This window comes from Betta splendens, chromosome 11 (assembly GCF_900634795.4).
Source record: "Betta splendens chromosome 11, fBetSpl5.4, whole genome shotgun sequence".
Lineage (NCBI taxonomy): Eukaryota > Metazoa > Chordata > Actinopteri > Anabantiformes > Osphronemidae > Betta > Betta splendens.
In genome coordinates this window covers 16,193,891-16,213,244 of record NC_040891.2, presented here as the reverse complement: position 1 = coordinate 16,213,244, position 19,354 = coordinate 16,193,891, and the positions used below count along the sequence as shown (strand labels likewise).

Below are 19,354 nucleotides of genomic sequence, written 5' to 3'. Positions count from 1 at the left end.
CCACAATGAAAGAGTGGCAATACGTCAGCAGGGACCCTTCCACTGTTGCTATTAAGGTGAAAGGTCAACATTTTAATTACTATTCATTGTTTAGTTTTTCAATTGCCAGACGGCGTATAAGCAGAGCTAGATTTTTTTCTGCGTAAGTTATTTTATAATGAAGATTGTAAGTCTTTTTTTTAAATGGAGCTCCGTAAACACAAAGGTAATAAACAGACTGTTTATTTATGTATTTACAAGTGATGGTGTTTTACAGTGAAACATTCAGTGTCTGGGTTTTTCGTGCTCATCTGTGTTAAAGCATTTCTCTGATCCTCCAGTCAAGGAGAATCTGCGGTTGTTTCTGGTAAATGGTCCACATTCATATAGCGCTTAAAAACACCCATTCCGGGATCCAAAGCACCTTACACTAGTATTTCATTCACTCATGCACTCTCACATTCACATTCACACACTGATGCCAGCAGCTGCCATGCACCGGTGCTTGCTCAAAACACCATGAGCAAGTTTAGTTTACTTTAGTTTAAAATGCATTTATAGCATTTTTTTAGAAGTCTTAATATGTGATCTTCCTGTTGATTATATTCCCCATTGTGCATCACTTGGTGCTGATGCTGTCCTCTCCCAGCAGCCAGTACGTCCTCATGCGTCCTTTTCCCTTCACCTCAATCTCTCCTCTGAGCTGCAGCTGAAAGCTCATGAACTCCTGCAGAACCAGACGAGTTGCCTCCGACATGTGAATCTTCAGAGCTGCAGAGAGCCAACACGAAAAAACCTGTGACTGTTTGAGGCCTGAACTTCCTTCTTTTCAGAAGCACTCTCAGATCCAGAAAGACATATGGATACTGATTGCAATGATATACTTTGAGTGATGTATCTATCTAAATGTCTATTTGGATCTGACTTCCAAGATGGTTCTGATCCTCCACAGTCTTCTCATCTGCTTCTGTGTCCATTGAAAGTTGATTAAAAATGTGAGTGAATGTAACAAATCAAATCAGAAACACACTTTCGACAACTTTCAGTTACCTGCTGGTTCTGGCGGAACCTGCTGCACTTAACACTGTGGTGTGTGCCTGTGTTTTACCTTCTCCATTGGACTCCATGCGTGACGCTGTGTTAACTGTGTCCCCAAACAGACAGTATCTGGGCATCTTCAGCCCAACCACACCTGCCACCACTGGACCTGAATACACAGAAACCAGCAGCCACCAAGTGAAATCATTGCCTGCATTTCCTTCAACTGGTTCTCAGACCCACAAACAGACATGTGCGCACACACACTGACCGCTGTGTATTCCAATGCGAAGCTTGAGCTGCTGGTTGGGTCGGTGTCGGATTCTGAAGCTCCTGACAGCTTCCAGCAGGGCCAGTGACATCCGAGCCACCTCCCTACCGTGGAGCTTCCCGTTCCTGACTGGCAGACCTGATACCACCATGTAAGCATCACCGATGGTCTCCACCTGGGGGCATAGGTATAATAGATTTGTCTGACTGAGTGTTTCTTGGTTTGACTTGCTAAACTTTGCTACCTTAGTTTAGCTTAGTACAAAAGGAGGCAGCAAAAGGATGAGTCAAGTGGGGTGTTTTACCTTGTAAACATCAAAGTTGTCAATGATGGCATCAAAACAGGTGTAGAGGTCATTCAGCAAGGTCACAACCTGGAGTGAAACACAGTCTGTCAGCCACCAAGGCAGAAATTAGTTAATATTAGTCTAGAGCAAATGATCAAATTGAACTACAGGTATGTCCTGTGTTGATGGTTTAATGGTTAGCAGTAATTAAAAGACAGTTAACACTGATGGTGCATTTGCATTTTCATTGCTGGATCATTCAGCGGTTTCAGTTGACTTGCTACAAGGGTCTACGATGTTCTACTGACCTGCAGAGGTGAGCTCTCAGCAGACAGGGCAGTGAAGCCGACAATGTCACTGAAGTAGATGGTTACAGAGTCAAAAGCTTCTGCCTGAACCGTCTCACCTCGTTTTAGCTGCTCTGCTACTGAACTAGAGGTAAAAGTACACAACATGTGATAATTACTTAGTTTTGTAGTAGGAATTAGTAGTTCTTGCTAAGAAATATGGTAGTATGTCGGGTAATAGTACTGTCTGGTAGTAGCAGTAGTAGTAGTACTGGCTGGTAGCAGTAGTAGTAGTAGTGCCTGGCAGCAGTAGTAGTAGTACTCCCTGGTGGTATTTGGGGTAGTAGTACTGTCTGGTAGTAGCAATAGTAGTAGTAGTACAGTCTGGTAGCAGTTGCAATAGTACTGCCTGGTAGCAGCAGTAGTAGTACTGGCTGGTGGTGTGTGGGGTAATAGTACTCTCTGGTAGTAGCAGCAGTAGTAGTACTGGCTGGTAGCAGTGGTAGTAGCAGTGCCTGGCAGCAGTAGTAGTAGTACTCCCTGGTGGTATTTGGGGTAGTAGTACTGTCTGGTAGTAGTAGTAGTAGTACTGTCTGGTAGCAGTTGCAAAAGTACTGCCTGGTAGCAGCAGTAGTAGTACTGGCTGGTGGTGTGTGTGGTATTAGTACTGTCTGGTAGTAGTAGTAGTAGCCCTGCCTGAAAGCAGTAGTAGTAGTACTGCCTGGTGTTAGTAATAGATAAGACTACTGTGTCCCAGCTGCAGACATGGCACCCACAGGCACTGATTCTCATCTCTGGGGAGAGTAACTGAAGGACTGTTTCAACACAACAGACTGGGACGCTCTCTGCAGTCCACATGGGGAGAACACTGACAGTGGCACACACTGCACCACGGGCTACATCAATTTCTGTGTGGAAAACACCGTGCCAACAAACACAGTGGGTGCTTCTCCAACAATAAGTCCTGGGTGTCCTCTGAGCTGAAAGCTCTTACAGCAAGACTTAAAGTACACCATCAGAAGGTGCAAGGACAGCTACAGGAAGAAGCAGAACAACGTCCACGATGTGAGCAGAGGACTGAAAGACATCTCAGGCCACGGTGAGGCTGGAAATGGACGCTAGGTCACGGTGAGCAAGCCTGGGCAAATGAGTTAAATCTGTTCTTTAATAGATTTGATTCTGCCTAGCCCCCAGTCTCCATCCACGTGGCCCCCTCCTCACACCCCTCCAGTCCAGGCGTCTCCTCCCAGCTGCAACTGTTCACACCTCAGCACCTTCCTCTAACCGCAACAATGGGACCCCCCCCCAAACAACCCTCAGCTCCAGACCAGCCACCACCCACACCCCTCTGCCTCACTCTGAACCAGGTTAGGAGGGAGTTAAGGAGGACAAAGGCCAGGAAGGCAACAGGCCCTGATCACAAGCTCCCCAAGGAGTGTGCAGACTAGCTCAGTGAAGTGAGCCCTTCCATATTCAGCCTCAGCCTCAGCCTGGAGGGAGTACCAGTACTTTGGAGGACTCCCTGTCCAGTCCCAAAGGTACTCCATCTTAAAGAGCCGATCCACTTTAGACCTGGCGCCTTAACCTTCCACCTGATGCACCGAAGCCCCTGAAGTTTGCATATCAATCTGGCATCAGGGTGAATGACGCCATCATCTACCTGCAGCAACGGGTCCTGTTTCACATGGAGTCCCCTGGGAGCACCGTGTTTTTTGATTTCTCCAGTTCTTTCATTACCAACCAGCCATCACTAAGGAGGAAGCCGGAGATGGCAGGTGTGGACCAACATCTGGCTGCTTGGACCATCAACTACCTCACAGACAGGCCACCATTTGTGAGGCTGAAGGACTGTGTGTCCCATGTGGTAGTCTGCACACGGGGGCACTTCAGGGGACGGGGCTCTCCCCTTTTCTGTTCACACTGTACACATCAGGCTTTAAATACAACTCCCACCACTGTCATCTACAGAGGTTCTCAGACGACCATGCCATTGTTGGCACTGTATGGGGGGGCAGAGACAGGAACAGACTCAACAAGCTGGTTAAAAAAACTGGCTGTGTCCTGGGCTGCACACTGGAGTCCATGGAGGAGGTGGTGGACAGAAGGATGTTGGTAAACTAACATCCATCATGGAGAACCCCTCCACCCCCTGCACCACACTGTTACAGCCACAGTACAGGAAGGAGCTGCTGCAGGTCATTGCTCCCCACAGACATCGGACTGGACAACATATCACTGCAGTGACAACAACTACACTGCATACTCAATCATTCGATGTGTTATTACAATATCAATATCATCACCACAATGATACCATACCAATACCATAACACCAATGTGAAAAAACCTTCAATCTGCTGCAAATGAAAGAATTTCCCCATTGTGTGATGAATAAAGTCTTATCTAATAGTAGTAGTGCCTGGTAGTAGTAGTGGTACTGCCTGGTGGTGGTGGTAGTAATAGTAGTAGTACTGCAGTACTGACTGTGGGAGGATCTGGTAGAGCAGGGCCTCCGCCTTGCGCTTCTCCTCGTGATACGCCTGCGTCCTCTCCTCCACCAGTTCCTCCAGGTTGTTGGCGTACTGCTCCATGCGGGACAGGAGGTTGTCCAGGATGTTGGACCCGTAGCCTCTGAGGACACACAGGATGTTCAGACTGCTAACATATGGGCCGGACAGGCGACCTGCCCCCACCACTACCACCTATGTTGTTTCCTCAGCAGGATCTTGATGGTGTTGAAGTCCGGCCGTTCGCCAGCCTCTTCACTCCAGCAACGCTGCATCAGGACACCGAGCTCCTCGCTGTGACTGTGGGAGCACAGCGAGGGACGGAGAGGAGGGACGCCGCCCTGAATGACAGCCCGAACAGTTTCTAAGGGGATACACAGGACCTCATCATTTTAATCCTAAACAGTAGTGTGTAGACAGAAATGAAATTACGCTCCTCTAGGATCAGTGTGCTGCAAAGATCACATACATAAGACAACACATTCCTACAAAAGCTAAAGAATTAAACTTTTTTAGTTTAGTTTAGTTTAGTTTAGTTTAGTTGAAACTTAAAATGTGCTCAAATTTCAAGAAAAACAGACAGGTACTTTTCAGCGCCGACTAACAATATGAAGTACAAAAATTAGTTAGCAATACTGTGTCTCGAACCAGGCATACTTTGAAGTACTACAGTGATCCCAGTGTATCTCGCTACTTGTTAGGATGAACCAAAACCAAATCACTTCAACAAAGTATGATTTATTTTATCAATAAATTACAGGTCTATACTTTTACCTCCTCCGCCCTCAACTCCCCTTTATGACCCATCTGTGTACCCTCTTCTTTACAGTCTTTAGTAAGAGGAACCCCAGACCATGGGTCAAAGCTCATTTAGAGCTTGGGGTCAGTGTGAACTCATGTCCCCACGGAAGCAGGAAGCTTGGCACTGACCTTTGGGGCTGAGAGTTTGGGAGTCGAGGTAGAAAACTCCTCTCAGCAGAGCCACTTCCTGCAGGATGACACCAAAACTGTACACGTCTCCTTTCTGAGTCCCACAGGGAGGAGGGCAGTCCGATCTCAGCAGCTCGGGGGCTGTCCACAGTTTACCTGTGTTTGTAGTAGACATTCAAACAGTGTGTGTGTGTGTGTGTGTGTGTGTGTGTGTGTGTGTGTGTGTGTGTGTGTGTGTGTGTGTGTGTGTGTGTGTAATCTACTGTGGACATACGTGCGTAGAAAGCATGCGTGTCCTCGGGGCAGCTGCTGGTGCGGAGGCTCTCCAGACCATAGTCAGTGATCTTCAGGACGAAGCGACTGTCCACCACGCAGTTGGACGACTTTAGGTTTCCGTGGGAGACGATGACGCTGTTGTGGAGGAAGGCCATCCCCTGCAAATAAACCCAGCTGATGATGAACACGATCATCCCTAAACCCAGTGTCAAAGCCTGGAAAACATGAGTCTGTGTTGTCCTTTAACTATGTTTTCCTTTGTCTCATCAAGTCCATTACCTTGACAATGTCATTGATAAGAGAGTATCTGAACATCCAGTCCAGAGTGATGCTGTCGCTCTCCATCAGGTCCTGGAAGATACATAAACACACAGATGTAATTATTTCCTATAAAACTCCACAGAGTGGGTTTAAGACTAAACTAAAGCTTGTTGTTACATTCTCTCAAGGGGCCTCAGAACAAGAGAATATTAAGGTTAGGTCTATCTACTGGACTGACTAGGTACCTGGTCACTGAGGACTGCAGTGGACCCTTTACAGTGTTAGGACGAGTACCCTCTCGGAGTAAGAACGCCTGCAGTAAGAACATCTGTGTCATCTTTATCTGACACCATGTGATCCAGTGGGCATCTGGCAATAGACCAAACCCCACACCACCCACATCCACCTACAGCTGTACCATGTGCTCAAATGTTGCTAGGTTACCACACTGGGATGTTGCTAGGTTACAATATAACTGAAAAGTGGAGAAAACATCTGAGGTTTGAAGGAATGAACTGGAAGAGGATGAATACTGCGGCATAGAGATGCTTAACATGTGATTGACAGATACAAGTCAGCATGTACTCAGGTTGAGTATATGCTGAAGAAGATTTTACTGCGTTGGAGCCACATTTACCTGTAGGCTGCCTCTGGGACAGTACTCTGAGATGATGCACATATTTGGTGGGTCGGTGCAGGCACCAATGAAGCGAGTCAGGTGCTCATTCTGAACATCTCGCATCTGCAAGAAAAAAACGGGTGCTGGTTTAAATGACAACCAATCATCATCCCATAAGCAAGGCAGTGACAATGTCTACAGCCAGGTTTCTGCCTGTCAGTGAGTCAGTCCACCAGTAGAATCCTTGGAGTGGAGGTAGTTTAGTTTCATTAGGGTCCTATAGGCAGTGAACCCTGCCTGTAGGTGTTAAGGGGCTAATTACATACATTTGACTTGTTTGGTTGGAATGAAAATGCACATTGATCAGAGAACTGTTCAAATTAGTGAGCTCCCAGCTGAGTGATCTGCTGCGACACTAGAAACAAAGCAAAGGTTCAGGAACCTCTGACACCAATACTAAAAGCAGGATCAATATTTTATTCTAGCTAATAGGTTGAGTTGTTTAACATGTTTAACTTGTTTGCATTGTATGCATGCTGAATCCATTGTACCTACTCTCTACACATGACTGGATCTCTTCTGACCCATCAAATCAAGTTTGCAGATGACACAACAGTACTGGGTCAGTACTGGGCCAACAATCTACATCTAAACACCAGTAAGACAAAGGAAATGGTGCTGGACTTTCAGAGGCACAGAGGAGAACTTACTTTTTACATCATGGGGGACAGTGTCTCCTCCTTCATCAGCTGTTTATCAAACCAGATTTGTGCAATGGTTATGTATCACTGTGTCACTGTGACCAGTGTGGGACATATATTATATATTATATTTTTACTGTACTGTATTTCCTCTTTAAGAGGTCATCTGATTTTGTTGAACACATGTACAATGACAATAAAGGCTATTCTATTCTATTCTATTCTATTCTATTCTATTCTATTCTATTCTATTCTATTCTATTCTATTCCATTGTTTTGCTAAACACAATATGTGCCGTTATCTATTAAAGCTGCTTGGAGCCTGTGTAAAAACTCACATCCACATCCATGAATGACCCTGGAGGCTTTTATGTTAAGTGGGACACACTTAACCGTATGTTACTTGACTGTCACTCGGACACATAACTAGACAGACTGCTCATCAGAGGCAGCTATAAGTTGACGGATGGGAGTGTGACCAGTATGGACATAGGGGTAGGTGGATCCAGCGTCTTACGTGTTTTAGTTCAAACAGGACCTTCCTGGTCAGTTCAATCCGTTTTTTGTTGATATATTTGATGGCTGCCAGGTTTCCCTGCAGAACAAAAATAACAGGGTCATATCCATATCCAAAGCACGTGGACGGTTCTGTCAGAACCGTGAGGTAGCAGATGGTTCCAAACCTTGTAGTATCCCGTCTTAGTGTAGATCTGAAAGTTTCCCTCCATGGTCATCAGGGAGCCATAGTTGGATCCTTTCTGCACAGAAACATAGAAACAAAGCCTCAGTGAAGGAAGAGGTTACTGGAAACCAGCATGGAATTCTTTACAATCCTTAACAATTCAATTTAAAATCTGAGCTACCAGAGACATGGTGAGTCGGCTGCAAGCTCTCTTTAGGACTTTATCCAGGTTGCTCAACTGGATGTCGTCCCAGTGAACTCTCCACAGCTGAGCTGCCAGCTCACTCTCCAGCTTCAACTTCCTGTTCAACATACAGCAGCAAAACAGGTGTGTGTGAGTTTGTCAATATGATAATGAGGGTCCAGTTTTGGTTATAGCCAGAGGAGCATCAGGTTGTGATGGTCAGAGTGATGCTTTAGGTTGTGATGCCAGTGGAAATCCATTTACTGTTATCACTATTAATAATGGTTGATTATGGTAGTTGCAATATTGTAGATTGCAGCTATTAAGTATTATGTGATCATGTGTAATAATATATGTGCATAAGTGTAGGAATATGAGTGTGTCTATGTATGATTGTACGCCTTAACATTATTATAGACATTAACATTTAACAGTTAACAACAGTCAGTTATTTAATTATGAATGTGCTTGACCTAAGGTGTATGTTCATTTTTGTTTTGTGCCTGTCTATATCTTGTTGGTTTGCCACATTGATTTGTTTGCTTTCAGCAGCTGGTTGCATCTGTGACATTGCATTGTGATGCTTTAGATTGTGATGCTTTAGATTGTGATGCTTTAGAATGTGATGCTTTAGAATGTGATGCTTTAGCTTGTGATGGTCAGAGCGATGCTTTAGGTTGTGATGCTTTAGGTTGTGATGGTTTGGGTTGTGATGGTAAGAGTGATGCTTTAGGTTGTGATGCTTTAGGTTGTGATGGTAAGAGCGATCCTTAGGTTGTGATGCTTTAGGTTGGGATGCTTTGGGTTGTGATGGTAAGAGCGATGCTTTAGGTTTTGATGCTTTAGGTTGTGATGCTTTAGGTTGCGATGCTTTAAATTGTGATGGTAAGAGCGATGCTTTAGGTTGTAATGCTTTAGGTTGTGATGCTTTGGGTTGTGATGCTTTAGGTTGTGATGCTTTAGGTTGTGAGGGTAAGAGCGATGCTTTACGTAGGTTGTGATGCTTTAGGTTGTGATGGTAAGAGTGATGCTTTAGGTTGTGATGCTTTAGGTTGTGATGGTAAGAGCGATGCTTTACGTAGGTTGTGATGCTTTAGGTTGTGATGGTAAGAGCGATGCTTTAGGTTGTGATGCTTTAGGTTGTGATGGTAAGAGCGATCCTTAGGTTGTGATGCTTTAGGTTGTGATGGTAAGAGCGATCCTTAGGTTGTGATGCTTTAGGTTGTGATGGTAAGAGCGATCCTTAGGTTGTGATGCTTTAGGTTGTGATGCTTTAGGTTGTGATGGTAAGAGCGATCCTTAGGTTGTGATGCTTTAGGTTTTGATGCTTTAGGTTGTGATGCTTTAGGTTGTGATGCTTTAGGTTTTGATGCTTTAAGTTGTGATGCTTTAGGTTGTGATGCTTTAAGTTGTGATGGTAAGAGTGATGCTTTAGGTTGTAATGCTTTAGATTGTGATGCTTTAGGTTGTGATGGTTTGGGTTGTGATGGTAAGAGCGATGCTTTAGGTTATGATGGTAAGAGCGATCCTTAGGTTGTGATGCTTTAGGTTGGGATGCTTTGGGTTGTGATGGTAAGAGCGTGCTATAGGTTTTGATGCTTTAGGTTGTGATGCTTTAGGTTGCGATGCTTTAGATTGTGATGGTAAGAGCGATGCTTTAGGTTGTGATGCTTTAGGTTGTGATGCTTTGGGTTGTGATGCTTTAGGTTGTGATGCTTTAGGTTGTGAGGGTAAGAGCGATGCCTAAGGTTGTGATGCTTTAGGTTGTGATGGTAAGAGTGATGCTTTATGTTGTGATGCTTTAGCTTGTGATGGTAAGAGCGATGCTTTACGTAGGTTGTGATGCTTTAGGTTGTGATGGTAAGAGCGATGCTTTAGGTTGTGATGCTTTAGGTTGTGATGGTAAGAGCGATGCTTTAGGTTGTGATGCTTTAGGTTGTGATGCTTTAGGTTGTGATGGTAAGAGCGATCCTTAGGTTGTGATGCTTTAGGTTTTGATGCTTTAGGTTGTGATGCTTTAGGTTGTGATGCTTTAGATTGTGATGGTAAGAGCGATGCTTTAGGTTGTGATGCTTTAGGTTGTGATGGTAAGAGCGATCCTTAGGTTTTGATGCTTTAGGTTTTGATGCTTTAGGTTGTGATGCTTTAGGTTGTGATGCTTTAGATTGTGATGGTAAGAGCGATGCTTTAGGTTGTGATGGTAAGAGCGATGCTTTAGGTTGTGATGCTTTAGGTTGTGATGCTTTAGGTTGTGATGCTTTAGATTGTGATGGTAAGAGCGATGCTTTAGGTTGTGATGGTAAGAGCGATGATTTAGGTTGTGATGCTTTAGGTTGTGATGCTTTAGGTTGTGATGGTAAGAGCGATGCTTTAGGTTGTGATGCTTTAGGTTGTGATGCTTTAGATTGTGATGGTAACAGCGATTCTTAGGTTGTGATGCTTTAGGTTGTGATGCTTTAGGTTGTGATGGTTAGAGCGACGCTATAGGTTTTGATGCTTTAGGTTTTGATGCTTTAGGTTGTGATGGTAAGGAGCGGATGGCTTAGGGGGTTGTGATAGGCGTTAGGTTGTGATGGCTTTAGGTTGTGATGGTAAACAGGCGATTCTTATGAGGTTGTGATGCTTTAGGTTGTGATGCTTTAGGTTGTGATGGTAACAGCGATTCTTAGGTTGTGATGCTTTAGGGTTGTGATGCTTTAGGTTGTGATGGTTAGAGCGACGCTATAGGTTTTGATGCTTTAGGTTGCGTCCTCACAGAGAAACGTGTGTGCATCTCACCTGTAAATAAAGATGGTCACCGTAACGATGATGACAAAGACAAAGCAGATCACTATGGCAACCATCTGATGCATTGACACTGTGCCTGGGAGAAAAGAAGAAAAGCCACACAGCTGACATCATATACGGCGATAACGTGAACATGATAAGTATAATGGTGTAATACGGACGTGCGACACAGGCCGGCTTATCATTCTTGAAGCCACACTCAGGGACGTCTGGTGGGGGAGACCCGCCCGGCCACTGGAACCTGTGTCCGCTCTGCATGACCATCTGTTTCACACTGCTGTTATATACACACACGACCTACGACACACAAGCAAAGCGGAGAACTGAGCTCTGCAGCTCTTGCTAGCATCTGAGAACTAACTTCCTCCCACCAGTACATCCTGCGGGCTGGATGTTTGCACATGAGTCATGATGACAACATGAGACATACAGTAAGGTAGGTGAGTGTACCTGAAACTCTCCAGAGTCGATGTCGGTCATGTCCCACACAGCGAAGTCGATCTGTCTGTCTCCAGACTCGTCCATCTCCATCAAACCCATCACTCCTGCAGAGAAAGGTTTGTTCAATGGATCTAGTAAAACCAGAACCAGTCCAGGCTTAGCTCTGTAAAGTTGATGCTGTGTTAATTTTTAACGTTGGTTGTTGGTCAGAATAGACTGTTATTGGTCAGTGCCACAACTGTAGCACACTATGTAAATGAATGTGTTCATCGCTCTGACACAGGTGGCCGTTGAATAACATCCACCAGCTGAGTCCCTGTTAGTGTTGTTGGATAAAAGCACAACAATCTAATATAGAACAGACACAGATGCCGGTTTATCAGCAGCATCAGCAGCGTCATGAACCCAAAGCACTCGTCTGTACTGACAGCTGGTCTGATGAAGGTGAAGTGATGAAGATGATGGTGGCACACACATATCTTCTGTTCTGACTTTTGACCTCCTAACTTTGTTTTCCTGCCCCATGTCTTGTCATGCCTATCAAAATAAAGGACACAGTTCGTCTCACAAAGGTATTTGTGTCCTAAGTGTCACAGTAGCTGGCTGTGAAACGAAGATCAGGTCACCTTCACAGACTAATTAGTTATGAAAAATAAACAAGAGATGGAGAGGAATTTAAAAAGAAATTCTGTATGACAGTAGGAAAATAGGGTTAAAATGTAAGAAGTGAACATATCTGATAACTACACACATCATAAATCGAAATATACATATGGACAATAAAAAGCAGGTGGTGCAGGATCTGCGTATCTGCCTACGTAGAATTTAACGATGGGCCACCAGAGCAGATGGGCAGTCACTGGGCATACGACTCGCTGCAGTTGTGTCTGTCAATGGCGCCTAGACAGAAGATTCCTGGGTTGCTAGTAAAGCACAGACACAGCTCCGGTTTCTCCTGCACTGACATGGTTTTACCAGATTAAGTCAGAGATGGCACAATCACAGTGAATTCAGGTCATCACAGAGGTCAGAGGCCATGTGAGGATCAGACTTATTTTAAGAGCTCATTTTTTATTTCTAGTGGTTTTCATTTGTCTGAGTATTTTCCCAGGATGAATTACTTTATCTCAGCTTTAACCTGATGCCATCGGCTACGATTCAAATCAGTTTACCTTGTGCCAGAAGATGTGAACTCTGTCTGACCCCAGCTGTTGTTTTACACACCAGCACCCACTCCATCAGCCTTTCTGCTGATTAGAAGCAGTAAACGCTGCAGGACAGAGGACACGCCTCCTCACTTGACTGATGAAGTTTGTCACCAGACTCCTGTTCTGTGGCTTCTGTCTGTCTTGCCGTTCTCTAGCCTTTCCTGTTGTTGTGTCCCGTTTTGTTCGTTTGACAGCCCACATGTACCAGCTGCTGTGTCTTCATCTTCTGTTCTATATCCCCATGTTCTGATCCAAAAAGCCAGACGGTTCTGTGTCATCCCATTGGTCCTAATTAAACAGGCATGTCCAGGCACCTCCTGGTGTTTGTGGACAATCGCTGATCCGTTTCTAACAGTTTTACAGCTTCAGTCCATCTGTTGCGCATTTTTCTGTCCACATGATGAAGAGTCTTGTGTGTTTATCTAGCAGTGTGTGTTTAAAACAACACACAATGCCAGACCAGGAGATTTTTATGTTTGCTGAACTGAAAACAGCATATTTATGCTGATTTGGTTTGAAAAAACATCTGGGAAAAAATTGCTGCAGTTTGAGGGACAAGCTCTAAAATCATGTGAGGACGGGAAACCCACTCAAACCCAACCAACTGTCAGGTTTGATCCAAACGTTAAAGAATTTGAATTTGATTTTACCTAGATTATTTTTTTTCATTTAACCTCTATTTAACCAGATAAAAACCCACTAAGATCAAGATCTGTTCTGGGTAACCTGGCCAGGAGGTCAACAGCACATGTCATCAGTTAATACAGTTGTAAATATATACAGGGTAACACAGAAAAACGGGAACTTTAAACCTGATTGCCAAAACGTCCTGTTTTTCACCCTCGATAACACACAATAAGTGAACCATAGTTTAGGTATTGCATTCAGTTTAGCAAATAATGTGCAGTAATTATACCATGTAGCAAATTTAAAAGCACACGTACTGTCCAAAGGGTTCTCATTGTCTGATGAGAGAACGAAGGCTTGAAGTGAAATGAATTCTGAAATCTTAAAAAAGGTCTGTTTGGAGAATGTTCCAGGTAGAGGGGGCAGCAAAACTAAATGCTAGCTTCCCCATTTCAGTCACAACGTGAGGCACAATGAGCTGGTAAACAGCCCATGAACACAAAGTCTAATGACTTTTCTTTTTTGTAGAAAAGAGCATAAGAATGGTGGAGCCAAGCGAAAAAGAGCCTTATAAGGTAATAGCATCCAGTGAGTTTACCTTGGAATGCTCAAAGAAGGCCACACATGCATACAATTCATGACGACTACATCCTGTGACTAAACTACACTAACCTTGAGATTAAAGTAGCGCAGAAGACTTCACTCAAACAATGGAACCAAAGAAAAGTCTAGTTTGGGCTTCTGAACCTGGGAATCAGGCCTGAAACCCCGGGCCTAAAGAAACATGCTGTTTCTGTGGACATATTACAGTTGCTATTGCTGCGTTCAGGGGCAGTGCCGAGTGTGGGTCATCTGCCTTTTAGTTTTTTTGTCTCTTAACTGACCTCTGACATATGAACCATCAGAGGCACTAAAACCAGTAGCAGTGTAGTAACTGCTACAAAAATGTAGTAGAGTACAAAGAAGTACAGTGAATGTATGTAGTCTCATTGTTGCCTAGGTGACCAGTTTACTTGACTCAAGCGTGTTTTTTTCCTGTCCTTGTGACCAAAGCTTTTTCCTGAAACTGTCTGCGTTGATGAGTGACGACTTCCTCAGATGGAAACAATGCAGAGAAAATGTCTGATATGTGTTCCTTAGACCACTGACCTTTCACCTCAGGACCAAACTCAGTTGAACTCTTAATCAACATCTAGGCTTAATAAGGCAAATGATCAGATCTCATGTCAGATCTCATGACTCGCTGACTCCTGCCAACTCTATCAGGCCTGCTGAAGGGTTCTCCAGCTGAAGCTTTTATAATTGTTTTATAGCTGTCATTTATGATGGACTGGTCCCTGTGCCCCAAAACGGAGGCAGGAGGTCAGGTGGGGTGTGGTTTCACTCCCTTCAGTGCATAGTAGTAAAAAGGAACTTTGTCACTTTGCTGCTAGTTACAGAGAAGTACCAGATTCAAAGAAGTAAGAAAGAAACAAGTGAATAACCATAAGACATGACTCTAATCCTTTAACATCATTTGTTTATCAGAAAAGTGATTTAATGCTGAAAATAATTTATTGACATCTAGTCTGTTTTATTAACATCAGTCCGACAGGCTGTGGTTTTACTGCTGCTGGGCTTTGTGGGTTTTTGATGAATTATATTATTTTTAACTTTTCTCAGCCTGCTCTGTGTTGCCATTGGTTAAAAACTCCCATGGGGACAGAAAAGCTTCCAGATTTTTCATGAGAAACTATGAAGGAACACCACAAACATCTGTTCTCACCTGGGAAGGTTCTGTTCCACATCCTCCTGGTCACCACGTCATGCCGAGGCCTCTGGAATTGCCCTGGTCTCAGTCCAGGTCCTGGCCCTGTCTGCTCAGTCAGAGACTCATTCAGAGCCTGAGAGTAGAGCATCACTCCATCATAGAAACCTCCAGCGATCAGGTTGTACTGACAAAGAGATTTGGCATTACTTGGCTGTACAGAGCAAACTGGTTCTGTTTGCTATGTTCTTGCGCCACCCTGACCCAATCTGTGCTTTAAGTCATGTCTGCATGTAGGATGTAGTGATGGAAGACATTCAAACCAGTGCTTTGTAATGGTAAATTACTCAGGGTCAAGAGGAGGCTTCTTGGTGTTAGTGCATAGGGAGAACATGAAACAAACTACATGTTGTTTTTTCCTGCTAAAGACACAAAGCCGGAGTAACTCCAGGAATAACACAAATGTCACATAGAAATGAAACTTGTGTTTTTTACCAGAGAGTCGTTGATCGTGAAGTTAAACATTTTCTTCGCGCTGCTCTTCAGAGTTTTTACAAATTCTCGATATTCTGTATTTTGAGGCTCCAGGTAGGTCAGCACCTTCACACTCTGGATGTAGAGCACAGACAGGGTCAACAGTGAATCTATTTTTTTCTATTTTTGTGATGGTTTCCTTTAGGACTGAACCTGCTTTTTAAACACTGTGACATTCTGGAGTAGTGAACTTACCCTGAAGGCCTGACGAGCCACGTAGTCGTCCTGGTCTCCTCTGTGCCACGGTTTGACTGGACCCCGACCCCCCAGACCCTCAGCAAACAGATCAATAAAGAAGAAGACATATTCTTCCAAATCCAGACCCTCCTTCCAGAGCTGGACCATCAGAGTCCTCAGTGTGTCCCAGGGACAGCACAGGTACACCACTACAGGAAAAGAAGTGAAGGAGAAACAATGGAAGGACAGAAGAAAGAAAACAAGGATCCAGAACAAGAAATGAAATAAAAGAAGGGGACAGTTGTTTGTATAATTTAACACACGTGGCGTGGTCCTGGTTTTGAGCCAGACATCTAACACAGGCATCAGAGTGTGGACCAGGTTAAAGCAGTGTCCTGTTTCCTTCTCTGACCTCTCCTCTCAGCTCGTCAGTAACCATGGCGATTATCACAAAGCCTCCCCTCCTTTAACAAGCACAGCACCAAATCGCATTGATCACGTGGAACTATTGGAAGCATTGACCTGGTGGAGGAATGATCTGGCTTTTATTTCACACATAATTCTTTCACACATAATGACAACATCCAGGCTATTGATTTGAAATCTTCCAAACAGGGCGTCTAGATAAGTAACAGTCTCTGACTCGCTGTGGATGGACCAACACAATGGTTTGTCTGAAAGCTGTGTCAGTGGGAGATCGGTTGTCAGGCAGGAACACTTTTACAGGACTGTCCTTACTGTCCCTGGGGTGTTCCTAATATAGAGGACACTAAGAGTTTAACTTGTTAAACAAGAACATCATGCAAAAAATATATACAAAGGTAATCACTACATCTAGTGTTGCCAGGGACAACAGAGGTCTCCATTAAGATAGGAAGAACAGGAAAAAGAGGAAGAAGAGGAGGAGGAGCAACAGAAGGAGGAAAATGAGGAGCAAGAAGAGGGGGGAGGAAGATGAGTAGGAAGAACAGGTGGACGACGAAGAGAAGGAGGAAGAACAGGAAAATGAGGAATAAGAGGAGGAGGAGCAGCAGAAGGAGAGAGAGGAGGAGGAGGAAGAGGAACAGGAGGAGCCAGCTCACCGCGGCCGTGGTCCCGGATTTGCTGGACCGTCAGCTTGTAGTTGTCGGCGGCGATTGTGTGGTCTGAGATGCTGATGTTGTGGCCGCCCAGCACCGTGTACAGACCCTCCACGGTGAAGTAGCAGGGCCGGTCATCGTTGGTGTCCTTGTTGTCACTGTAGACCAGCATGACCTGCTGCCGCCAGCCGAACAGCTCCTGGAGTCTGATGCTGAACTCGCCCAGCTTCTTGTGCGTGGGGCCCGTGTTGGTGACGGCCGCGTAAGACTCGAACCCGATGGCTCGAGCCCCTGCTGTTACCATGGGAACCTCCCAGTGGGTGGTGAAGCGGGCGACGGGTGACGAGGAGTAGTCACAGCCAGGCCCGATGAAGGCCCACGGGTCATAGGACAGCTTGAGATCGACGGCGACCAGCGGTGCCATGGAGTCGGAGCAGAAGCCGTCACGGTTCTCTGAGCTGCCGTTGACCAAGCGCAGCTTCAGGCCTTGCAGAAGCCACGGGTCCGAGTTGACCCTCTGAATCGCCAGGTGCAGCGCCGGCGCCACTCGAGGCCACGCCCATGCGTAGTCTGTGTTGGTCAGGGGCAGGATGGCTGCTAGCGTCACCTCCTGCACATCCTGGGTGCTGCTGTCAGCAGACACGTGGATGAGGACACAGAGGAAGGACCACCTGGACAGCATGGTAACAAAGGCTGCAGGGAGAAGGACAGCAGCAGAACCACAGCATGACTCTAGTGGAACCGTTACCCGCTCACTAAACATCTGCTCCGTGGTGAGTTGAGCAGTACCTGAAAGGCCCCGGCCTAACCCTTGGCTTTAGTTATTTACTTGGTGACATGGATCCCCTTCAGGAGCCGCTGGGATTTCTGGGCACTAAACTAACTGCTCCATGTTGGCTCCATGTGTGCTTGGGGGACAAACTAATGTCCCGGCTGAGCTCAAGGAAAAAAAAAAAACGGTACAGGACAAGGTCCAGTGCAAAGTAACTAACCCTTACCACCCTTAGGTCCATTTACAGCCCAGTCTGTCTCTGTCTGATTCGTTGAGTTAAAGGCTTTTGTTTAAGTCATTAAGTATTTTACGTTTTTTTTTACACATAGAAATTAAATTAAGATATTTTAATATTAATATTCCATTCACACTTGTCTAACCTGGTTCTGAAGAGAAAAAATCTGATCTGGGGTCAACTGAAAGTAAAGGTTTACGAACATACATTAGGGACTATAGATTACATGAACCAGGACCCAGAACGGACCTACACAGAACCTCAGCATCTGTGACCAATGAACATCATAACCTGTGGGTCACTAGGTTCATTTCAGTCAAATCATTTTTTTCTACTTTTACATAAAACTAAATCTTTACACTCCATCAACAGGACAATAACCGGTCCTGGTCCCGTCAGTTTTTCCGTGAATCTTCGAACTTAACCGTCTCGAGTTTGTACCTGCTCGGTATCCAGTCCGTGGCTCCCAGTGGACAAAATGTTCAGCAAAATCAAACCAAACGGTGCCTGTACGTGTGCGAGTCCGGGCTCCACGGTCTGTCACAATCCAAAGGCTCCGGTACCGCTCTCGCTGCTGCCGCCACTGTCTGTCCGTGCGCACGCCGAGGGGTCCGCGGGCGCGCGCATTCGCATTCGTGCACTTTTACTTGGTGGGCAGAGGGTGCGACGGGGAGCGCGTGCTGGCTTTCGTCCCTCGCGAGCCAGAAGATTCGATTACACGAGACCCCGGTTGTGCACGTGTCTATCTTCGTTTGTGCTGATTGGGCTCCAGGACCCCTGGAGCAGGAGCGCGCGGGGTGGGGGGATGTTGGTGATGGTTTTATTGTTTTTATTATTATGGTCAGAATTCCACAACCCGAATCAGTTCTAAAATCCTTTAGTAATCAATTTATGAAACCACCCACCGAACAGGCCTGGTTCTGATCTGGAGCCTCCACGAGCCTGGACAGTCTGACTGACCCGCCAAGCAGCGAGTTGGAGGGACAGAGGAGACATCAGGTTTGATCCTGACACACACACACACACACACACACACACACACACACACACACACACACACACACACACACACACACACACACACACACACACACACAGCGTGTGTTTCAACAGGATACACCCGGTGGAGCAGGAAATCACTAAGTCACAAACACAAGTCTCCCTCTTTGTACCTCTTCCTGGAAATGATCACCACCCAGCTACACACCGTAAAACACACACTCCCTCCGTTCCTCCCACTCGCTCCTGTTAATGAAAACACTCCCAAATGTTTCTCTTGTCGGACAGTAAATATTGTACTTGAATGCACCACAGACTCCACTCACAGACCAAAGGTTGGATGACTGATACAGGTTGGGTGTGAATTTGACTAGATGTTAATATAATTTTAATACAATCAACCAATCAAGCAGCCAGTTGTTCTCGCTCTGCTCCCGAGTCGTATGGCTTCGACTGTAGGAGGAAGCCACTGGTTTAGAAACGCAATGCAGAGCTGGAGCAGCAGGGACATCTGGTGGGCGACACCTGCAACAGCAACCACTGTTAATACTGCAAATACAAAGAAAACAATCTAAAGATCCTGTCCAAATGCATGTAAGATGTGTAAACAATGCTCAGTTTAAAGAGACATAAATCTGCTTTGTTCCACTTGGAGCATCCATTCAACCCCAGACAATAACAATTCTAATGATTTAATGAGTCATTTGTCACCAACTGATCTGAGGCA

The 19,354-nt window shown here is 45.3% G+C and overlaps 1 protein-coding gene across 2 annotated transcripts; it reads right to left on the bottom strand.

Annotated features, from left to right (window-relative positions):
- Window positions 1-206: 206 nt before the first annotated feature.
- On the bottom strand, window positions 207-18,508 carry npr1a (natriuretic peptide receptor 1a). Of its 2 annotated transcripts, XM_029166766.3 has the most exons (23): window positions 18,070-18,508; window positions 17,411-17,554; window positions 16,625-17,314; window positions 15,561-15,751; window positions 15,327-15,440; window positions 14,850-15,018; window positions 11,259-11,353; window positions 10,970-11,105; window positions 10,800-10,884; window positions 8,019-8,139; window positions 7,839-7,913; window positions 7,673-7,750; window positions 6,473-6,577; window positions 5,854-5,925; window positions 5,573-5,732; window positions 5,299-5,454; window positions 4,564-4,732; window positions 4,346-4,492; window positions 1,883-2,006; window positions 1,593-1,661; window positions 1,289-1,463; window positions 1,088-1,186; window positions 207-750 (listed from the first exon to the last, which is right to left on the bottom strand). In XM_029166766.3, the coding sequence occupies exons 3-23, from the start codon at window positions 17,301-17,303 to the stop codon at window positions 599-601; spliced, it is 3,171 nt and encodes a 1,056-aa protein (XP_029022599.1). In that variant the 5' UTR covers window positions 17,304-17,314; window positions 17,411-17,554; window positions 18,070-18,508; the 3' UTR covers window positions 207-598. The 2 variants fall into 2 exon arrangements, with proteins under 2 accessions (XP_029022599.1, XP_029022598.1); XM_029166765.3 differs by lacking the exon at window positions 17,411-17,554 and having other exon boundaries at window positions 18,070-18,507.
- Window positions 18,509-19,354: the final 846 nt, after the last annotated feature.